The sequence below is a fragment of the Gambusia affinis genome, linkage group LG12 (genome assembly GCF_019740435.1).
Source record: "Gambusia affinis linkage group LG12, SWU_Gaff_1.0, whole genome shotgun sequence".
Lineage (NCBI taxonomy): Eukaryota > Metazoa > Chordata > Actinopteri > Cyprinodontiformes > Poeciliidae > Gambusia > Gambusia affinis.
Window position 1 is genome coordinate 26,115,613 of NC_057879.1, and position 14,791 is coordinate 26,130,403.

The window sequence follows — 14,791 nt, forward strand, 5'->3', positions numbered from 1 at the left end:
TAGTCTTTCTACCAAATATCTTTCTAGTCTTCCCAATAAATTTTCAGCTCAATCTCAGAAATTTTTACTTGATAAAAGAAAAATTTAATTTCAAAAGTTGAAAATTTTTAAATTTTGGAAAACACCTTTTGAAAATTTGAACATTTTCAACTTAATTGAAAATTTTCTAAATTCTAAAATTTTTGAAACTCCAAAATGTTTTTTTCCTAGAAAATTTGTTAAATCTTAAAGAAATTCTAACAAACTTTTAACTTTTCAAACTCCTTAAGTTCCTTGTTTTTTTCTAGAAAGTTTCTATTAACCTCAAAATTTGAGTTTTTCTAGCAAATGTTCAACTTTTCAAAGAAATTTTACAAAAAGTGAGAGCAAAAGTCCAGCATTTTGCTAGATCAACTTGTTTTTGTTTTCTAGAAGATTTGTGAGATTAATCTCAATTTGAGTTTTTGGCAGAAATTTACTCTTTTATTTATTGTTTTTATCTGCAATGATACGCTGTCGTAGAACTGAGACCAGAAACTGACACAAGTGAGCAGGAAACTGTTTCTGGACGGAGAAGTGGAGGAACATCAGCAGGACGGGAAACGGCTCCAGGTGAGACTAATTAACTCACGGTTTTATAAAGAAACTGCTTCATTTACTGCAAGGTTTTCTGTTGCTTTGGTCTGTTCTGGTGAAGGGACTCGTCTGAAATATCAAGTTCTCCATTTAATTATGGAGGACGGATCCTGCCAAAACTGGCAATAAATATGAACTTTAGTTTATCATGTGATTAATTGCTTATTGCGACAGGCTGAGGCTTGATGTTGACCAATAGGAGAGAAGCTGACTCTGAATTCCCGCCCATATTCTCCTTCCATATGTGTCAGTTTATGTGCAGAGTCAAAATAAAAGAGAAAGTAAATTGGTGTGTTCAAAAGTGTCACCAAACAAATACAATAATACTAATAAATGATTTTGAAAAATAATTAAATGTGACAGAAAATGAAAAAAATGTTATATACAGAATAAAAAATAAACCAACAAAATAAAATTGAATATTAATAAAGTTGAGCAAGATAACTGTTCATTTATGTTACACCTTAATGAATTAGTTGAAATGTATTCACTTTATTAAGCCATTTACTACTGGATTTATTGCTAAATTTGGCAGTATTCCTTTCAAAGTGATCTATTTTAGTGTTGCAATTAATTCTTATTTTAGTAAGCTATGATTTAATGCAACAAGATGTTGGATTTTTATTAGAGCACCACTTTAAATTGAAATACTAAAATAAACTTTTTTTGCTGTTAATGTGATTATTCTCATATTCTTTAAAATATATTTTGTGGTTTATTACAGCCTTCTTGTCTGGTTTAAATAAACAATAACAGCATTTAAATTTGTGTCAAAATTGTTGAAATGTTTATTTAAATGAAAGACATGACATCAACACAACTTTTGAAACTTTAGAAAAAAAAAACTTGACGTACATTTCCTGAAATGAAAAAAGAGAAAAGGTGAAGAAAGTGCTTTGTATTTTTTATCTTTTTAAAGAAACATTCTCTGTAGCTCTTTAATGAGTTAAAGGGTCTCTGATAAAACGCTTTGATTTCTACCTATAACTTCACCGTTTGACCCTTGAACCGCCGCATGGAAAAATATGACGGCTCCTGTGTTCCATATTTACAGCTGGCGATCCAGAAACGAGGCCGACTCCACTGCTGCTGGTCTGTCTGAACTGGGACCAGTTTCATCCCAGTCAAAGTGAGTAAAACCATCTCAACTTAAAGTTTATTAAACAAGTTCGCTCACAATTCCTCTTAGGATTATCAGCAGTCTTAATGGAGAAAGTTTTACTCTGAAATGGATTAATCTGCAACTATTTATCTTTGCTACTCTTCAAAATGGGTAAGATTAGAGCACAGATTATTTTACTGAGGCAAATTTGGCCAGGAAGGACTAAGTTAGCCAATTTATTAATTTAATTATTGGTTTGTAAAGTATTTTTGTTTTAATTTACCAAAATAAAGTGAATCTGAATCTGCAGTGAAAATTGTCTACTAGAAAAGGTTTGAGCCAAAACAAATAAAATATTTCCAGAGATTGAAAAAAGAACAACAAGTAAACCTAAATTATTGATTTTCTATAAAATTGTGTTGCTGAATGCAAGATTAGTTTATTATAAGGTTTAGATGGTTATTTAAGAAAAAGACTGCGTGTAATACTGCTGGTCACCACTAGAGGGCGGCAATGGCTTTGATCAGAAACGTTACTTTGTGTTTAGGGGAAACTTTTTGCCTCAAATCTGATTTTTTCCTCATCCTATCACTTTAGATTTAAAAATACAGTCCTATTTCATTTCCAAAAACTTTATTTTGAACCCAAAAGTGCAAATAATAACATTTAGAGGATTTAACAAGCTATTAAAGTCAATAAATTGAAAATTTGGACCTTCCTTTGGGAAACTGGATGCATTTCAGACTGAACCGCAGCATCGCAAATCCACCTGCTTTCCTCTGAGATATTAACCTTCATCTGCAATATAATCTATCATCATATATTTCTGTTTTTTTATATATAATATGCTGAAGTCTGCGTCACTCGAGATAATACATTTTATTTTTATATTAGCAAATATTCAAGAGCAAAAACTTGAATCATAGACTTCTAAAAGAGAAAATAAATTAAATCAGTTTCTTTTTGTACATACTTACACGATACGAGCTGTTTGCTGATAGTAACCGGAGTTAAAGGCTGCGCCTGTGTGGATTTGAGCACCTGGTGAAACGGACCGGCTGGTCGGTTAAAAAAAATAAAAATAAAAATCCTAGGTGAAATGAACGTACCTCCTGGTAGACCCTTAACCCCCCCGCCCTCATATCAAAACATACCCCACACTTTAATGGCTGTAAAAACACAAAATATTTCAGTTTTGTTTTGTGTAAATATCATTTTCAAAAAAATAAGCCAGGACCTTTCTGACATTTAAAAATAACAGAACGCCAGATGTTGCTGCAGAAGCCAGAAACCAGCTTCCCTTTTCCAAGGAAACAAAAAGTGCCTGCAAGACGGAGCGCAGGGCTAACTTCAGTTTGTTCCCCTCAGTTTTCAAGTCTGTTCCTCCCTCCGTCCACCAGAGGGCGCTACATGTTGTAGGCCACGTAGATGGGGTCGAGCTGGTCGGCCAGGAAGCCGTCGCGGAGGTGCATGCGCTGCTTCTCGCCGCGGGAGTTGATGGGGATGATGCCGATGTCGACGACCACGACAACGCCGACGATCAGGTAGTGCTCCTCCAGAACCACGTTGGTGACCAGCGGAACCAGGTCCAGAGCCTCGTGCTCCGAGCCGTCCAGCTCCACCACCACCACCAGCAGGTTGGTCCACGTGAACACCGCGCTGCAGGAACAAAAATTCAGGCATTAGTCTCAAAAGGTTTTCAGAAAACTTTGAAAATTGCACAAAAAAACTTGGAAATATTGAAACTTGAACATTTATGAGCTACAAGAATAAAACATTTGCTAGAAGAACTCAAAAAATTGTAAATGAATCCCAGATTTTTCTAGAAAACTAAAAATATCTGAGCTCCAAAACTAAAAAAATTGCAAGAAAAAAACCCATCAAAAGCCAAGTTACAAAACTAAAACATTTGCAAGAAAAACATTCGGATTTTTTTAGGTTAATCTGAGAATTTTTCTTGAATAAATTTGAAAACTTTTGAAACCTGGAAAGTGTTTTCTAGAAAAGATGTGAAATCTCAAAATTCCTGCTTTTCCTTGCAACTTTTCAAACTATGAAATTCTTTCTACAAAATTTCCACTTTTGTCAGGTCGGGAATCGAACCTGTGACTAAGGCCTCCGTGTCTGGGTTGTGCTTAACCCCTTTGCCACCAAAGCATCCAAAATTTCAGATTTTTTTTTTTCACACAGATTTTCAACTCTTGTATTTCATCAATTTCCAAATTTTTGATGGAAATGTACTTCAGTTTTTTTTCCATGGATAACGGATCCAATTTTCCTGAACGGTGAGTCATTTCTCCATGAAGAGTAGGCTAGAAAACTGCAAAACTGCTGAAACACTGAGCCCCTTAAAATCAAAGAAGTAAGTGGAACATTGATCGCTACATCTGAACCGATCTGCGTGTCTCACCACTCTGTGATGCTCTTGTGCGTCCGGATGACGGAGGTCTCGATGTCGATGGGGTGGTACCGCATCCCCCTCAGCTCCATGGCTTCCTCCAGAGCGCCGACCACATACAGAGCGTCATGCCGCTCTGCACACACACAAACACACACTCTGGTACGACGCCATGATTTCTGCCACCCGTGCTCAGTTCAACTCTAAGGGATTTTTTAAAAGATTCTTAGTTTTTCCCACATTTTAACACCATGAATACTTTTGGGGTTAAGAAAAAGAATTAAAATAGGAAAAAAATAGAATTTTTAAAAATAATAAAATAGTTTACTTCGACTTCAGGATGTACAATAAGTCAATAACAATAAATATCTATAAATAGACACATGGTCAAAATCAATAGTTAATATGTCTGGTAGAATATTCAATAATTTCAATGAACTCTGATCCAGAACCGCACGGCATTCTGGGAGACGTAGGCTGAGGAAAGACTTTAACCGTTCAACTTGTCACAGCTAGCTAAACAAAGTTGGTGGAATCAACTAATTCACTCTGGTTGCCTAGCAGCTCACTCATTCCTCGGTTACCTAGCAACGACCTCTAGTGAAACTGGCGCAGCAGCAGTTTAAAGTTTCTCCACCGTCCCTCAAAACTGCTTGAGAATAAAAAACAGAAACGTGGAGTAAAAATTGTGGATAACACAAGAAAGATCAGGCCACCATTTTGGAAGTATTTCAGATATTCAAAAGAGAAAAACAAATCAATAATTATCGACATCGACTGATATTAATCCCTGATATCGTGATACGTTTTTCAGCCATGTTGTCCGGCCTGACTGCAGCTGTTTGCTTTTCCAGTAAGGAGACGCCTCTGAAGGTTAGTACCCTCACCTCCGCTGGCGTCGGTGAGCTCGGTCCGCCGCAGGAAGCCCAGGTACCCGGTCCGGGCCCAAACCGTCTGAGTGTCGCCGAAGCTGAGCCTGGAGCTGAAATGGTCCGACTGCAGAACTTCGTCTCCGTAGACGGTGAAGTAACCGCTGGCGTTGTGGCCGCTGTGCACCCAAATCTACAAACAAACACAACGATGGTTGGAGGCGGGCTCAAGGAGGCCAGCAGCCAATCAAAATGCTCCATTTGCTAGATTTGAAACTACGGATTTAATTTGTTTCTCTTTGGGCCATTTCTAAAGTTACACAAACAATTTCAGATATAAGAGGAAAAAATGATGGTTCTCTTTACTCAGTAATATTTCCACCCTGTTATTTATTTATTTATAATTGTCACAACTTCAAGTTAAATACCAGGCTAATATGCAAATTTGCTTGGCGAAAACCCAGAAGTGGATTATCAAAATAAAAGCTGTGAACCTGTATAAACTTTTATTTTGGTAGTCTACTTCCCATTAAATATATAATGATAGTTTGGAGCTAAATATGTTAAGAAATCAATATTTAAGATTTAGGACAGTTCTGGCTGAATTGCTGCTCTGATTATGTTCTTTAAGCAAACGGCCTTTTTTGAGTCTGAATAATCCAAATAATGATTAATTTACTACTTAAATAATTGGCGGTTATTTCATTAAGCAGTTAATTATGATTAATCGTTTTAGAACAGAGATCCAAAGTGGACCAAAAGATCCTCTGACTGTCTTTAAACAGGCTGTTTATGCATAAAAACTCCTCAGTGCGGCTGAATTAAAACTATTATTTTGCCGTTTTCCCCACAGTTTTAAACAAAATCCTAATTTTAAAGTTTAAATCTAAAAATAAACGAACTCTGACCTCTCCCAGGTGCGACTCGCCCATCGGCCCTTTGGTCTCCGGGTTGGCGATGATGATCCGAACTCCAGGCAGGATCTGCTCATTTCAATAAATCATAGACAGATCATCGGTTGGTTTCTGATAATAATAAATGAGTTCTAATTAATGGGGTAATAAAGAGCGTACCTTCCCAGACTCCATCAGTGGTAAACTGTGTGGCGAACCCCGCTCCACTAACCTGACCCTGGACAGCAAAATTAATAACCAAAGTCTTTCATTATTCCATATGTGTCTGACTGGAACACATCTTAAAGAAATATATCAAAATGTGACAACTGGAGAAAACAGAAAACAGGACTATATGCTAAAAGTGACAAAACTTTACTGAACGTTCAACTATTTCTATGGTTTTAAAATCTATTTTGAGTCATTTTGACTGAAAATGATGATGGTTGTTTGTCGCTGCAAACTGCTGAGTGGATTCGGTTCTGGGAACAGATTATTTTAATCTGTTTCCGGAAACCTCGGTTTCTAAAATTAAATCAAACTGCAGGGTGAAAGTAACGGCTCTGACCCCTGAGAGGAAATAAAAACCGACAGAAGTGGTTCCTCAGATTAAAAACAAACCAGCGGAGCGTCTCAGAAGAACCGGGCCGGTTTAAATCTGTCAGTCTGCTGGACGATGAAGAACAATTTACTGTTTCTTATTCGTAACTTCAGCAGATTTCTCTGACATGCTGGATTATCAACTTCTGGACCAAATCCAGACAGATTACAGCTTATTGACCGCTTACTGCAAAAAACAAACAAACAAATCTTACAAAGTATTTTTGGCTCAGTTTCTGGTATCTTAGTGCACTAAAAATAAAACAAAACTGACTGAGAAGTAACTTTTCAGCCACATACAGCAGCTTGTTTTAAGATAGTAATTCCTTAATATTGATGAAACATTTCTAGTTCCACTTATGAAGTAAAATATCTTGTTAAAAGAAAAAAAAAATCTACTTTTCCTTTAATATTAAGTAGTTACTTACTTAACACAAGCTTGTATCTTGCTGAACAGTTACTTGCAAGTTAGTTTTGTCTTATTTAATGTGCATAAAGATATTTTCAGAACAACTTAGACAGAAACACTTTGTAAGATTTTGTGTTTCTGCAGAGTTTCTCCAGCTGCTTTAAACTGAATACAAACCAAATCCATTTTTTTCCACAGCATTCTTAATGAGCCGATTTTCACCTTTTCACCTCCAAACTCAGGTTTGCACCACTTCCTGATGTGGAAATTTTATTTCATTAAAATGCAAAAAGTAGCGGAAATTAATCAGATTTTATGTATTTAATGATATTTTTTTATGCTCTTGTAGAACAAAAATTGAGAAAATAGTTTTAATTGAATATCAATAAATTAAATTTATCATAAGGATAAAATGTAATTCTAACCGTGACAAGGATTTTTTTTTATAATAAAACTACATTTCTACTTTATTGCTGGTCAAGTGGTGACTTTGATTAAATTCTGTTAAAATATTTTGTTTGAGACACTAAAAGAGGGTAAAATTTTTAATTTAGCTTTAATGTATATATAAAAAAGGGCTTAAAAGTCTAAAATATTGACATGAATTTATTAAAGCTCAATATATTTAATATTGTGTAGACAAATAGTCTATTGAGTCAGAATATTTCTTTATTTACAACCGATTTAAAAATGCATATTTGAGAAATTTGAGACTACATTGAACAAGTGATCTATTTTTGTTTTTTTATTTATCTAAATTTCTGATAAATGTAATAACTTACAAATAAAATGATTAAATTAAATTTGAGTGGTTTTTGTAAATAAACTATTGTGTCAGATTGGAATGTGATATCGAATTTTATCGATCGCAAATTGAGAAAAGTCTGAACAAATCGATTTAAATTAATAAATGTGATAAAACAGGTGATTTACACCCAGATACAGGTAAACAAAAGTTCTCACCTGTCGTGTCGTAACGCTCTCATATCTACGAACACAGTGGTGGGGTCGGGTCCTGATGTTCCCTGAAAAACAAAAAACAGTCAAATTAACCTGGAGGAACAGATAAATCTCACAAAATACTATCACACACCAAAAACTACAACTACTACAACTACTGCTGCTACTTCCTCCCAGCGGATGCATTCATGTGAGGTTTCTGTCCACCGGACCAGTGGAAGGTGACGGAGCAAAACAAGCAAAAATAAAATAAATACGGTACTTTAAAACCTGATTCCACTGAACCGACATGCAAACACAAAGACTCAATTAAAGAGGGAAGAAATGGAGGAAAGTAAAGGGTGATAACTATGACGTAAAAGCAAAAGAACCAACTTCATTTGTTTTTCAAATTTGGATTAATTAAAGTTTGGAGAGAAAATAGAGATAAGAGGAAAGAATAAAGACCAACTCAGATTTCTTTCTGTTGAGGATCCATCACCAGACATAAAACCACGATGCTAATCCTTCATTCCCACTCAGTCAAGCTGCATTAGCACCATGTTAGCTTCAAGATTTTACCACAAAATTAGAATTTATTTACATTTTTGGATTTGCCAGTAAATTGCACACACAATAGAGACACAGCAGAATGTTTTGTTCATAAAACTGGTACCAGGTCACACCAGAAAAATCTAAATCTCCATCTTTACTTGGAAGCTAACATTGGTAGCTAGCTAAGGTTTTATTGGTAAATAAATGCTGCTACCTGCTGGCTAACAAGAAGAAACTTCAACATGGCTGTTTTCATCATTCATTTTTTGCAAATTGTTTCTACATTCAAATGTTTCTGCAGAAAGTGTGAAAAATAAGGAATTTCCTTCAGATCTATGATCATTTTTGACCTAAAGTCGGTTGGAACAGGAGGGAGCCGACAAACCCGGTGCTGTTCGTCAGGCAGGGGAGGTTGATGGAGGTTCCCTACCTGGTCGGCCAGCTTTCCCAGCCTGTGAGGCTGCAGCAGCAGAGAGGAGGGCCGAGGAGGAAACGAAAGAGGAAGCAAAGGAAGTAAAGAAGGAGGGAGGACGGAGACAGAACAAAGAATGAGAGATGAAGGTGGGGTTACGCTTCAAAACAAGAGGGAGGAGGAAAGTCAAAATGCAAACTGAAAAGCAACAAAACAAGCAGTTAGATTTAAAAATGGTGGTTCAGCAAGATGTTAGTCTTTCAAAGTGGAAAAGCTGCATTTTAATCCATTTCTCATTTATTCACTTAAATTGTGTTGAACAGCAACAGCTGGAGGTAACAGCTAAATCCATGGTTTCCAGTTTACCTGAAAGTTCCTATAAAAAAGTGTAAAATATTTCTCTTAATGTTTTTACAAAGGAATAGGCTGTAAGTCACAGCTGAATGCGTCAGGAATGATCAGCTTGAAATGGACGAATGGATGGAGCAGAACATGAGAGAAACATGGAAGAGAAGCTGAATGTGTCTAATATACAAGGTCGGTCTGGGAGAGTTTGGAAAAGTGGAATCTGAATTTAGGATCTTTAGGGTTGGAACAAGTAAAATTCCTTCATTCTTCCTTTCCTCGTGTCCCTCCTTAATTCCTTAGCCTTCCTGTGCAATTCCGCTCAATTAAAATCTCGCTTTCTCCCATTCACTTGGATTCCTCTGCATGTTGAATCCACCGTTCTTTTGTAAAATCTGCAAAAACATGATATCTTACCAGGTATTTCTGGTCTACTTTCTAGTGCAAATATCTTAGTTCACTCAAAGTGAGACGAAACTAACTTACAAGTAACTTTTCAGCAAGAAATACAAGCTTGTTTTAGGTCAATAATTCCTTAATATTGATGAAAGAGTGATATTTTTATTGGTGGATTATTTCACTTATTCCCATATTTAAAAAAAAAAAAAAAGTCAATTCACGTTTGTAATATATTTTTATTTTCTTGTTAAGCACTTCTGGATTGATGCAAACTGCATTTTGTTGCTTTGTATTTGTGACGACAAAGTTTGCTTGTTGCTCCAACGCCTGAATAAAATCTCAACATCTCTTCTGGTGGCTGAAATATGAATATAGCTCAAGTGTTTACATCTGTCACTGCGAGGATTTTTAATGATTTATTGCATGAATAAACTTATTTGCTTTATTTGTAGTTGCATTTCTAATTTAAAGGGGACCTATTATGAAAAATTCACAGTTTTTATGTTTTTTTGTATTTTCATTTCGGTTTCTAGTCCTAAAATCAGCTAAAAAAAACACTCAGCTGTTTTTTGGTAATTAGTTCATGTTTTTTGGTGTCTGGAAAAGGAGTCGTTTCTAAAACCTCTGGAATGTAAATTCATAAATTACCAGGTGCTGCGCTGTTACCTAGCAACCACGGCCAAGTCCAGTCTGTTACTTAGCAACCTGACCTGAGTTCCAGCACGTTTGGTCAGTTGGTTTTACCGCTCTATTTGAAGTACAATGGCTGCTAGAAGAGACAAGTGTTTGTTGTTGACCTACCATCCAGAATCCACTTGCTGCATTCTTGTTGGTTGTGCAGGAGGCTCTATTAATGCTTCTCAAAGATGGACACTTGTATAATTGCACTTCTGTTTGCAGCCATTTTCACGCAGATTGTAAACGTTGAGTTGATTTAAAGCGACAAGACGCCCTAAAACAGCTCATTCTGAAAGGAACAGACTAAAATCTGATTATCCAAGAAAGATTTTGTGCAAAAGAAATGTAACGAGCATGTTTTGTATAGGCCACAAACCTATCCTAACTGTTCAAGGAAGCATCACAGGTCACCGTTAATGGAAACACTGCTAATATTAATAGTGTTTTTTGACATTGGTTGGATACTGAAGCAGTTTTGAACGTTTCTCCAGTCTGAGCTCCAAACTCAGCCTCCATTTTGACTGAAGAATCTGCGACTGACCTGCAGGCAGATGGCCAGGTTGACCCTGCAGCCGAACGAGGTGCTGACGGCGCGCGGGTGGAGTCCCAGGTCTTTGAAGAGTTTGGAGAAGGACTGGGTCAGGGCGATCCTGGGCCGCTCCTCCGCTACCACCACGCAGGTTCTGACCCGGGACAGGTCGACTCCTCTGGACTGCAGGACGGGAAGCAGGACGGACGTCAGGACGAGGCTCAGAGGCGCGTGGGACTGAAATCCTGAGGCTGAAGTTACCTTGAGGGAGTCGGTCTGCAGGCCCAGGCCTTTGGTGCACAGCTCCATGACGCTGTAGGAGCAGAACGTGTCCCGGACCTTGTACTGACTGACGGCCGACAACCAGAGAGCCGGATTCACCTCCAGCTCGGACGGAGGGATGAGGATGGACTGGTGACCTGAGTACACGCTGAGGAGGCCGAGGAAATATCAGTAATGGAAATAAAGCTGCAAGAACTAAGATGGAGAGCTAATGTTATAAAACATTTCATTTACGAGCAACAGTCACAGTTTAAGGCCTGGCTTTAAGGACTATAACGCTCTTTAAGCCACAATACCAAAACTGTTTGACAGAAAGCTGTTTCTGTAGGACTGCACTGAAAAAACACAAAATCTTCCCAAGTAGTTTTGGTCTAGTTTCTACTGCAAATATCTCAGTTCACTTGAAATAAGACAAACTCACATATTACTTTTCAGCAAGATATAGGAGCTTGTTTTGAGTCATTTATTTCTTGATATTCATAAAAACGTTCTAGTTCCTCTGGCAGATTATTTCACTTGTAACAAGATATTTTCTGCCAATACAACTGGAACATTTTAAGGAATTATTGACTTAAAGAAGCCCCTACATGTGTCTGAATACGTCCGATTTGTCTTATTCCAAGTGTACTAAGATAATTGCACCAAAAATCCGACCAAGACCACTTGGTAAGATTTTGTGAATGAGGCAAAACCAAAACTTCCCAAAAATCCTAATCTAAGCCAATTCCTAACACCCGTTTTCGTCCATAAGTTTCTGACCTGCAAAGGCACCAGAGGACGAAGCCCAGGCCGCAGTATGGGTCGAGGCAGATGGCGACCTCTCTGGACGGGTAGAGCTCACACTGCAGCTTGATGGAGCGGCAGAAGGCACTGGTGGCGGTGTGGGACATCTGAGACGCATCGAATCGCAGAAAAAACAAAGTTTAAACGTCAGTCAGTTAATAAATGTCCTGAATGTTTCTGTCAGAAATATTCAAGACATAAAAAACATGAATAATTTACAATTTATGTTAGTTAGTCATTTTTACTCTGGTTACAAATTAAGACTCTCCATCTGCATCCACGGCGCAAATCTGTATGATTTTTGAATTGCAGTTGAGGGCCATAAAAAATCAATCATAGGGCCACGAATGGTCCCCGCACCACATTTTGGACACCTGTGACTTTAAGGAAACCTTCAGTATTGAAGACAGAGAATGCAGAGTATTCATTAGCATAACCAAACTGTGGCTGCAGCAGCATCCTCATGTTTCTTCTTCTGTGGTTTCTGTTGGCACCTTTAACATCGCAGCGCTAATTGATCCGCTCGTTAAGCGGATCAATCAACTTAAGCTCGTTAAGCTCCGTGATTAATCACAATCAACAGGAGATTTAGCGGCACAAGAGGAAACATGCCGGCGTTGGTTCCTGCTGCCCTGGATTGAGTTTGAATTTGAATAACTAACTGAACCCTCTGGTTGCGGTGTGTGTGTGTGTGTGTGTGTGTGTGTGTGTGTGCGTGTGCGTGTGTGTGTGTGTGTGTGTGTGTGTGAGTGTGTGCTCACTTTGACTCCAGCTAGCATGCCGGTGGTGGAGACGCTGAAGTCCAGGTAGGCCAGCGTGTCGGGGTTGGACGGTTTGTACAGCAGGGGAGGTTTCTTCTTTGGCAAATCATCTGGAAGGAAAAACTCAGCCGTAAAACGGATCTGTCAAGGATTTTGTTTTTTAACTTTGGAGACAGAATGGAGCAGCAGCAAAGAGAAAGAAACTGGTTTTGCTTTGGGAGAGTATTGATAAAAAAATTTTCTGTTTCTGTATATTTTGCTTTTAGCAATCACTTTCTTTCAGTTTGGCAGCTTTTTCAGCCGAGTTTCTGATCAATTTCAGTCTAACCTTTGACCCAGGAAGCATTAGCCTCAGACTTTAGCTACAGTCACACAGTCTTGATGATCAATTCTGATTTTTATTTGCTGAAATCTGATTCTCTATTTTTATTTTTTCACGCTACTAAATAAATATGTGAATGCAGATTCGGCTATTTTGGGCTGAAGCTTTTAATTTTATACAAATACATAAACATTTATATAACCTTTCTAATAAATTAATTAGTTCTCTGTCCCACATTTTCTCTTAAACAAAAGTCATTTTATCGTTTAGTTTCTCGGCGAGTGGCGTACCCGTATCTATGACGGGCGGCCATGTTCGGATGTCCACGGCCGCCAGCGCCTCTTTGGACCTCAGCAGCTTGCAGATGAGCTGTGTGGTCATCACGCACACCGAGCGGCTCACCTGAACGCATCATCACAGAAACAGAAAAAAACGAAGGGAAGTTAAACAGAGCAAGCTGCGCCGGCGCCAGCCGAGTCGACTGCTGGCAGGTTTTTACCTCCACGATCATCTTGACGGTGGGCAGCGTGGTGGCGATGTTCTGCGGGTGAGGAGGCCGCACCGTGATCGGGACGCAGCCGGCGTAAAGGCATCCGTAAAACGCAGCAATCAGGTCGATACCTGCAGGACGGGCAGAAGAAGAAGAAGTTATTTCACTTAATGTGTAAGTGAAATTATCTGCAGGTGGAAAAGCTACTTTTTCTCCAGTTTTAAGGAAAAGCAAGCTCCCATTTCTTGATGAAAATTTACTTATAAGTTAGTTTTGTTATATTTTCAGTGTCATAAGATATTTGCACTCGAAACTAGATCAAAAATACTTGTTTAGCAGTTTGTGACTTTTTCTAATTGTTTAGGACGTTTTGTTTTAATGACTAAGGTTATTCTCAAATAATTGTTTCTCTGGACTTTGACTAGGCCACTGAAAAACCTTTTTATTTTGGTGTCCTGGAGGCATGCAGAGCTGAACTTTCCATCGAGTTTTAGATTATTCAGTTTTTATTTTTACATAAATCTTTTCTCATATTTGATCGACTCACTAAACGGAGAAACGCGCTGAGCTCACCTGGAGGGTAAACGAGTGCGACGTGGTCTCCGTCCTGCAGGTGGCCCCGTTCTGACAGAACGGCGGCGATCTTCTCCGCTCTCTTGTGCAGCTGAACACAAGTCAGTGAGCTGGCTATCGCCCCCTGCAGGTCACATAGAGAAGTGATGTTTCACTTCTCTTATGATTTTTAAATGTCACCCTCTGAATAAGTGCATGTATGAGTGTCTGAACAGATTCATATCTTTGTGATGTGTATTTTTTTACCCTGGAGTTGAGCAGCGTGTACAGGATGTGGTCCGGAGTCGTTTGCGCTCTCCACTGCAACACCTCAGACAGGAAGAGGAACTAAAAATAAAATAAAAAATAATCCACGTCAGTGATTCATTTACCGTCTCAATGCTAAATAAACTCCAAACCAGAAATTAAGTTCTGAAATCGATTGATTTTATTGGGTGGAAATGTTTCAGATCAAACTAAATGAAAAAAAAAAAATTAAAAAGAAGAAAAAGTCATCAACCCTCAAAATGCCATCAAGTGTTTGTGATAACTGTCTGTTTTACATCACTGTGGAGAAGATTTAGATTACTCTTCTTTACAGAAGCTTTTTAAGTCTCACATTAACATCTCTAAGGTTGTTTCCCCTCCTGATGGTCCAAAAGGCCCAAAACTGCAACATTTGTTCCACCTCCAGCTGCTGCTGTTCTTTTTCTCTCTGCTCTGAGTCAAACCAAACAAAGCTGTGTTCCCCTCCTCCCCTGTGGGGGGCGCTGCACCAAAAACCACTAAAGGAAATGACATAAAATCCTCTGGAGAAGAAACTGAGCGCAACTTCCTTCTTCATAAAAAATAAACAGA

The 14,791-nt window shown here is 38.2% G+C and overlaps 1 protein-coding gene across 6 annotated transcripts in view; it reads right to left on the reverse strand.

The window, feature by feature from the left end:
* Positions 1-1,379: 1,379 nt before the first annotated feature.
* LOC122841652 (disco-interacting protein 2 homolog C) overlaps positions 1,380-14,791 on the reverse strand; it is a 154,213-nt gene continuing 140,801 nt past the window's right edge. For 2 of the 6 annotated variants that reach the window (XM_044135133.1, XM_044135134.1), the window contains exons 24-38: positions 14,201-14,281; positions 13,955-14,078; positions 13,391-13,512; positions 13,182-13,293; positions 12,570-12,679; positions 11,785-11,915; positions 11,005-11,173; positions 10,756-10,926; positions 8,811-8,840; positions 7,850-7,911; positions 6,058-6,115; positions 5,893-5,967; positions 5,003-5,177; positions 4,128-4,251; positions 1,439-3,376 (exon numbers count right to left, since the gene is read on the reverse strand). In XM_044135133.1, coding sequence (XP_043991068.1) covers positions 3,124-3,376; positions 4,128-4,251; positions 5,003-5,177; positions 5,893-5,967; positions 6,058-6,115; positions 7,850-7,911; positions 8,811-8,840; positions 10,756-10,926; positions 11,005-11,173; positions 11,785-11,915; positions 12,570-12,679; positions 13,182-13,293; positions 13,391-13,512; positions 13,955-14,078; positions 14,201-14,281 — 1,797 coding nt within the window. In that variant the 3' untranslated portion in view covers positions 1,439-3,123. Of the gene's footprint in view, positions 3,377-4,127; positions 4,252-5,002; positions 5,178-5,892; positions 5,968-6,057; positions 6,116-7,849; positions 7,912-8,810; positions 8,841-10,755; positions 10,927-11,004; positions 11,174-11,784; positions 11,916-12,569; positions 12,680-13,181; positions 13,294-13,390; positions 13,513-13,954; positions 14,079-14,200; positions 14,282-14,791 lie in introns of all 6 variants that reach the window. The other 4 variants (XM_044135132.1, XM_044135131.1, XM_044135129.1 and 1 more) reach the window with 3 other exon arrangements.